The 7,944-nt window shown below is 38.9% G+C and overlaps 3 protein-coding genes across 4 annotated transcripts; 2 read left to right on the top strand and 1 right to left on the bottom strand.

Annotated features, from left to right (window-relative positions):
• The first annotated feature begins 58 nt into the window (after positions 1–58).
• LOC113561998 lies at positions 59–678 on the top strand. The gene is made up of 2 exons (XM_026969830.1): positions 59–444; positions 502–678. The coding sequence occupies exons 1-2, from the start codon at positions 182–184 to the stop codon at positions 656–658; spliced, it is 420 nt and encodes a 139-aa protein (XP_026825631.1). The 5' UTR covers positions 59–181; the 3' UTR covers positions 659–678.
• Positions 679–896: 218 nt separating this feature from the next.
• LOC105281094 (spermatogenesis-associated protein 6) lies at positions 897–4,737 on the top strand. Its single transcript, XM_011342079.3, has 7 exons — positions 897–1,118; positions 1,272–1,631; positions 1,698–1,817; positions 1,952–2,046; positions 2,135–2,506; positions 2,570–2,641; positions 4,276–4,737. Exons 1-7 carry the CDS (start codon positions 1,053–1,055, stop codon positions 4,406–4,408), a joined length of 1,218 nt encoding a protein of 405 aa, XP_011340381.1. The 5' UTR covers positions 897–1,052; the 3' UTR covers positions 4,409–4,737.
• On the bottom strand, positions 4,614–7,677 carry LOC105281095 (nitric oxide-associated protein 1). 2 transcript variants are annotated; one of them, XM_026969824.1, is made up of 6 exons: positions 7,134–7,677; positions 6,083–7,038; positions 5,719–6,015; positions 5,319–5,640; positions 5,003–5,220; positions 4,619–4,923 (listed from the first exon to the last, which is right to left on the bottom strand). In XM_026969824.1, exons 1-6 carry the CDS (start codon positions 7,280–7,282, stop codon positions 4,745–4,747), a joined length of 2,121 nt encoding a protein of 706 aa, XP_026825625.1. In that variant the 5' UTR covers positions 7,283–7,677; the 3' UTR covers positions 4,619–4,744. The 2 variants fall into 2 exon arrangements, with proteins under 2 accessions (XP_019887746.2, XP_026825625.1); XM_020032187.2 differs by having other exon boundaries at positions 4,614–4,923; positions 6,083–7,677.
• Positions 7,678–7,944: the final 267 nt, after the last annotated feature.

Below are 7,944 nucleotides of genomic sequence, written 5' to 3' on the forward strand. Positions count from 1 at the left end.
TGTGTGTGCGAGCGTTATTAATTTATTAATTAATTATTATTATTAATTAAATATTATTTAACAGCGACGTTTCGTGCAAATAAGAGATCTTGAAATTAGCTCCGTTCGCGATAAAGTTCAATTCTATTTATATATATGTGGTATTCGCAATAACAATTACGTAATTTAATCATCCGAAAATATGGCGACCGACTTGCTGACAAATCCTATAAAATTGCGCTTCTATATAGAAAGATACGAAAAGGAGAATAAACTGATAACTTTGCAAAAAACATTTGTGCCCACTACTACACGAACGAAATCGTTAACCGGCAAGTTTTATGCGAGGCATGATGTTATCTCTCCGTCAGACGTTAGAGAGGATGATGTTAACTTAATTAAACGGCAAACAGAGGCGACGCCTAAAGATATTTACACGTTTAGACCACCAGCGGTGAACATGGAGTAAGTCGATAAACATGCATAAATGAAGGCCAAATTATAATAATAAATTATTCATAGATACGGCTGGTTTAGCGTGCCACTGATACCTGTCACGAGGGATCCAAGATTATGCTTCTCTCGTAAACAGTCGGATTTTATTGCGAACGAAATTCAACTTAGAAAATTGCAAGGTCTGCCAGAGAAGAAATTTACGGGCGTGCCGTTTAAGACATGAAAAAAAAGACATTACGATTATTTTATTAAAAATAAAACATAACATTTGGTCGAGTGTCCTATAAATTTCTTTTTGCATTAAGAAAAGACAAGATTGCGAACTTTTATAGCAGCTAATCTTGAAAAGTCTTGATGCATTGATTCGAGTAATGTTGTGTCGCTGTTCCTTGGCAACAAGTGCCGTGGTAACTCTTTCCCCATGATGGCATAGGTTCCCAAGGGTGCACGTGTACATTTTTCGAGATCAGTTCGGACAATCAGGCCTGAACGCGGACATTCAGCCCGAGTATACGTAGCTGAAAATTCGTGTGTCGCTGCCGCTCATCATGAGAGTGCCAAAGTAAAAGCAAATGACGTGTACGAATCGGGCAACAATGTTATTAACCATGTAATCAATGAAGCTGTCATCAGACATGGCAGGCAGGGCTTTCTGCGTTAAAGTGCAGTTGGATATACACGCGGTACATATATTGCCAGCTGATAATTTAAATTAGATATTAAATAATTTTTATCTTAGTTTATATCTTCGTTATTAAATAAATAATTTTTATCTCCGGTTCTATCTTCGTTATTCCCAAAAATATTCATGTCGAAGTATGTGTCATGCGTTTCAGGTAACGTGCCCTGGCGTTTGGTTGTGCCCTAATGGCAAAGTGGCTCTGCAGCTTAACATGTTGAATTCCTACATGGAGACTCACAGAATAAGGCCCGTTTTTCCGCTATTGTTCCACGATAAATTTGCCTGCAGTAAAGTGTTCAGTGGGGTAGTTTCTCTGGCGGAGCTGCAACATACCTTAGAGCAAGAGTTCCTGTACGCGGAATTGATACAATGGGCAACACCGACCAGCCGCGGCATCACTCTGGCCATATTTGAAACAAACTTGGCGGACTTACTGTATCCCGCGCCATGCTTCAAAGGCCTGCTGGCTGGCGTGGACATAGACTTGCTGATGGAGCCGACCAAATGTTACCCTGTATGTCTCTGATATCCAGTTGTTTAGCCTACGATAAACGACTTCTTTATCTACCTTTTGCGCTAGGGTATCATCGCGCCCAAAATCGAGATTTCTACTAGAACAGTTGTCGAAGAAGTACTGGGCTCCTACGACACAAGTATGAGCAAATGTTATGTCATCAATCCAAAAATGATAAATTCTAAGGTACTTCGTAGATGGAGATTGAAATCGACAATTGCACGGCATTGTATTTTCTCTCCCGTCACATAATATTTATTTGAATTATAAGGATTCTAAGCAAGAAACGTCAATCCTGTATACCTGTAAATTTATTTCAGCAAACGTGTCAGAGAAAAAGACCGGTTAAGGGTATTATAAGACAACGAAGAGTGTGTCATAGTAAGAGTAAGCCAAGATCTCAAAGCTGCCGACCGTGAGTATCGTCATCGTACATTATCAATATTAAAAAAATATATTTATTAATATATTTTGCCAATACGTAGTTCTGTAATACGTAACAGATATCGTCAGAGATCCAGCAGCGTGGGTGATTCTCGTCAATGTCCCTTTTGCACCACGAGTCATCAGACGGGATCACGGCTCGATCAGTGTTATCATTCGAGAAAAGATTCTACGTGCGTTTCTCGACCGTATTGTCAGAAACCAGCCGAAACCGCTGTCATATGTGATAGTGTCCATGTTATGGACAACTGCCCAGTTTGTTTGAAATACAATTGTTATTTTTCTAAGTGTTACTTGGACGACTCGGACATTGCCAAGAAATACGTTGACGTTAAACAAAGATATCACAGAAATTCATCCGATAGAGAATGCTGCTGTGTCTCTAGATTAAATAGTGCATCCGACACGCAAGAAGAAGCAACGACGTCATTGTGAGTGTATTGAAAGCGCATATGTTTACCGAGTGCTTTTATGATATTATTGTATCGTTGCAGATTGCAATCTAAAATCAGAAATCTTCAGAGGACTAGAAAAGAATTCTGCGTTGCTGAAGCTGTGGCGGAGAAGTAAGTAATGTTAACGCATTCACCATCATGACGGTCACCATTTACGCCTCGACTGATTTGCAATAAATGTATCAAGACGGAAATAACATTACAATACGCAATTACTTACATTTGTGGAATAATGATTATTTAATAATAATAGAAAAGCATAACGCTGGCACAAAAAGCATTTGTAAAAAAAATTTAATATTTTTATTAAACAAATAATTATATGGATGTATTGGGTCGTCCGGAAAGTTCGTGCCGATTTTGAAGGAAAATTCAAAGGCAACATTTTTTTATGTCGATAAATATTTATTGACTTATATATGCACCGTTTTATTTCACAACTTTTGTCCATCTTTCACGCAACTGGAAGATTCCATTCTCCCAGAACTTCTTAGGTTTCTCGGCGAAAAACTCCTCAAGGTGGTTTTTTTATGTCGATCAAAGAGTTGCAGTTCTTGCCGCTAAGAGAATTTTGCAAAGACCTAAATAAGTGGAAGTCTGAAGGTGCAATGTCTGGTGAATACGGTGGGTAAGGTAGCACATCCCAGCCAAACTCCAACAATTTTTGTCGGGTAGTCAAAGAAACATGAGATCTGGCATTGTCCTGATGGAACACGACGCCCTTCCTATTAGCTAATTCTGGACGTTTTTCCTGAATCGCTGTCTTTAACTCGTCCAGTTGCGAGCAGTACTTATCTGCATTTATCGTTTGGTTGTGTGGTAGGAGCTCATAATATAGGATTCCTTTCCAATCCCACCAGACACGGAGCATGACTTTTTTTGGATGAAGGCCGGCTTTCGGAGTGATTAATGCTGGTACATTTCGCTTACCCCAGGATCTTTTTCGTTCTACATTGTTGTAAATGATCCATTTTTCGTCACCCGTCACTAATTGCTTCAAAAATGGTACGTTTTCGTTGCGCTTGTACAGCGAGTCGCAGATGGAAATGCGATCCATTAAATTTTTTCGGCCAAATTATGCGGAACCCATACATCATAGCGACTTACGTAACCAAGCTTCACTACATGATCGTGGACAGTGGTTTTCGATATTTTCAGTATCTCTGCTAATTCACGTGTCGTGTAGCGCGGGTTATTCTCGATCAGTGTCTTGATTTGGTTATCATCAGTAGTAGAGGGTCTGCCCGAGCGTTCTTGGTCTTTAAGGTTAAAATCACCAGCTCTAAACTTAGCGAGCCACTTACGTACGGTTCTTTCAGCTAAAGCGCCTTCTCCGTAAACAGAACATATCGAATTTGTTGCTTGTGAGGCATTTTTGCCTTTCCGGTAATAGAAAAGCATCAAGTGTCTAAAATGTTCTTTGTTTTCTTCCATCTTCAAAAGAGTACAAAACTGACACGAATCAATTTTCTCAAACAACTTTTTTCCTAAAGATGCGTTGAAATGTCACCTTTAAGCATATGTATATAAATCGTATGTTTTCAATACATTGATATATTCAGACATGTTCCAACGCCATCTATTAAAAATCGGCACGAACTTTCCGGACGACCCAATATTACGATAAATCGTAATAATCCAGTTGGAGTGAATAAAAAGTCAATTATAAATTACGCTTGACGGTGAATGTGTTAAATAAAATTGTCGCGTAAATTGCAGTGATTTGAACTTCGGGAATGTTTCAGTGTGGAAGAATGTAATCCGAGTTGCCAATTCACTCGTGATTACTCGGGGCATGGATTTTACAAAAACCTGGAAAAATTTTACAAAAGGATGTACAAGCAAGCGAAAATGCGGGCGCAGGAAGTCGATGGTTGATGTATAATAATTATACCCTCATCGCTCATTTTACTCTACCGAGTTGTATATTATAATATAAAATTTGGGAACAAAGTGAATTAAATGTTTTATATCTACACGATGTTCAACGAAGAGAAAGAATAGATATGTGATTCAAAGTATTAACCGATGTGAATCGTGTAAAACAAGTGTTAATATAAGAAATTGTTCAATTATTAACACATTTCAGCCATTGTAGTAGGTGCATTTAGTGACAATATGTACATGTATTTCTAAGTAATTAAATCGATTAAATAAACAACTATGTGACATGAGAATATCCTAGGAATAAAAATATGGATAAGAAATCTTTTTTTATTTGTTATACACCTGACGTCCACTTTTATATGTCGGTATATCTGAAACTCGCTTGCCATGCAGGATAACTGAGCTCTTCAAGAGCGCCGGCGTTCTGAGGTACAAACCACGTCCTTGCGGAGTCCAAGCCTTCAATAAAACACGTTGATCTTTTTTACCGGAGATCGCGATCCACCCTATAATAATCATAAAGTTACCGCTACGAAAGTGAAAATTAGAGCATATTTTTTTTCCCCTAGGGTAAGGATGAATTACCTGCATTGGACAGAACTACGTCAGCAACCGATTCTTTTCTTCCAATACAAGTAACTTCCATCTCCTTAGATCCCATTGCCGGCCAGTACTTCAACCGGTTTGGATTATTCTCAGGTACGACGAAGGCTTTCGTTTTAAGTAACTCATCATATACACTGTCCGCATCTTTAGTAAGAGTTACAGTCACTGGTATTTTGTCGCTTAAAAATATCGTGCACCTAGACAATACCGTACGATCGTTATGAAACGTCCGACATATCCTCAGTTTACTGTATTATCAATTATTAACACACATCGTGACGGTCGTAAGAAATACCTAATAAACTTATCGCCTTCCAAGTAATCCAGCCTGCCCATTCCGCCCAAGAATATCGTTTGACTCGAGTGTAGGATAAAAGTTCTAGGTGAGATTATCTGATCCGGCAGAACCGTTAGAAGTTCTTGCGTCGTTAACAGATCTAAAATTTGATCCGGCTGAATGGTACCGGGAGTATCATAACACCAGCGGCTCTCTCTATACTCCTCCTCATTCTCGTCGAAGCCAAATTGTTCTTGCCGCTTTGTGAACTTCGTTTCCAAGAACGGATTGATTTGTCGCGTGAGCTCTGATTTCGATCGAAATGTCCTGCCAATGCGATCTGTAGTTGAAGCATGAACATTTACTTTCGCGTTATCAAAATAATATATTATTGTCACTTTGCATTATCGATACTCACTTTGCAACGTGGCGTATTTTAATTTACCCGTTATGTGGAACTCCTCCATTCTAGCACTCGCTTCAGCCTGGGTCAATACTCGTTCACTTTTCAGTCGCATCATTCTTTCGTAGAGTCTCCACTTAACAGGGTTCAAAATCGGGAATTTTAGGAGGTTCAACGTTGTACCCGGCCAAGGGGAAATGGTTGCACGTTGTATAAGATCGACGGCTTGCACTTTGCAGTAATCAGACTGCAGTAGAGCATTGAACAATGAGGATTTCCCTACATTCGTGCATCCAATCAGATAAACGTCTCCTAAAAATTATAACGTGCGAGAAATGTGAGGTCTATATTCTTCGCAAAACAAATTGAAAACACATACCTTTGTATTTCCATAAGGAATGGAGTTTATTTATCAGTTGTTCTATGCCATAACCAGTCTGGGCAGATACAAGTTCCACGTGTTTAATGTTTTCTTTTGGGATTCCTGTATTTTCCACGGCCTTCGACAGGCACTCCTTGACGTGTACGAAGAAACCTTTTGAATCTTGGGGCAACAGATCGATCTTGTTCCCTACCACGAATACTGCCGTTCCAGGACTCAGTACGCTACTTATGTCAGGCCATATGCTGCATGGAAAGTCTGTCAGGTCGACCATCAGAATAACGGCACACTTTTTCCTCTTTATTACCTTCAAGAGATTTATGTATTCATCTGGCGATACCTTCACATCCAGCGCGGTGTTGTAATACTTTAGGAAATGGCACCTCTGACAAATCATACGCCGCAGTCTCCGCTCACTCTTTCTCTGAAACAACTCTGAGGGCAAGTAACCTGGTATGGCAGGGTCTCTGCAGTGCAGAAAGGCACCGCATCCACCGCATGGTACTAAACTGACACTGGAGTTTGGATCTGGAGTGCCGTAATTCTTGAACCATGTGTCTTCTTCAAGTGTATCGTCGAATTCCTCAAAGTCAACCATCCAATTAGGTGGGACAGTGGAAAAATCTGTCTTGTATGATCTGGTTGTTTCAAATTCTTTCATGTAATCCTTCAGAGTTACCTCTTTCTCCTCACCAGAAACTGCTGTCTTTGCTTCTAAGTACTTGTCATACAGAGCCATGTACTTTTCATTCAATGATGTTATATTTTCATCGAAACTCTGATCTGAAGCATTCTTATTCTTTTCTGAATTGTTCAGAGATGTATCCACACTAGTGTATTCATCTGTGCTGGCATACGGCATGTGTACAGGCCTTATTACGTCTTCCTCTTCAATATTTGTATTTTCCTTTGGCAAATCATTGTCGTCGCCTTTATCATTGTCCAAGAATACGCTGTACACAGGAACATTAATGAGAGTCTTAGTCTTTGCTCTCTTTTCTTTCGTTTCGGCTATTTTTCGCTGTTTGAAACGCATTAAGTAACCTACTTCCACTTTATGGTGATCCAGATGATCGCAAAATAACAATTTTTCTCGTAATGCCTCGACTCTGGGATCAACACTCGATTTGGATTCGACAACATCAGCAACATCAATAGTGTTGTACTCCGTGCAATAATTAAAAGCCTGAACCACATGCTTGTATTTGTCACGAAAACTTCTTAAATGAGAGTACGTGTTACCTGTATGATTTTTCCAAATTAAATGCTTCGCGAAATTAATCATTTTAATGTTACTTATAGACAACATCGTAGATAAACAAATGTGCTCGTGCTCCCATGTGGCCTTTTTACTGCCGGTTAAATTACTTTGCTGCCAGCTGAGAGTTAGGTTAGATTGATAACTATCGCCGACGAGAAACTATTAAAGACTGACAGTCATGGACAAATTAGCGTGACCACTTTTGGCGACCTAGACATAGGTACACATAAATCTGTTTGTTTATTGTTAATAAAATAATTTATTATAAGTTTGTGAGCAAAAACACTTGATCAAATCTACAGTTACCTACAATGCAAAACTGATTACACGTCAAAACTGTTCAAGTATTTTTGGGCGCTACCAGATGGAGCTAGGAGGTCCGAAAAAAATTTACAAACCTCCAAGTTATTAGTTTAAAATCTCCTCCATCATCCTTGATTGAAAAAATTGAGTTAAGTAATTTATTGGATCAGCTAGAATTTTATTTTCATAGTACAAATAAATATTGCTTATTATTAATATGTGTGTTTAAAAAAGAATCCAATTCGCCTGAGGAATAGAGATCAAAGCTATTAAAGTTTTTTAATAGGGTATATAA

The sequence above is a fragment of the Ooceraea biroi genome, chromosome 5 (genome assembly GCF_003672135.1).
Source record: "Ooceraea biroi isolate clonal line C1 chromosome 5, Obir_v5.4, whole genome shotgun sequence".
NCBI lineage: Eukaryota > Metazoa > Arthropoda > Insecta > Hymenoptera > Formicidae > Ooceraea > Ooceraea biroi.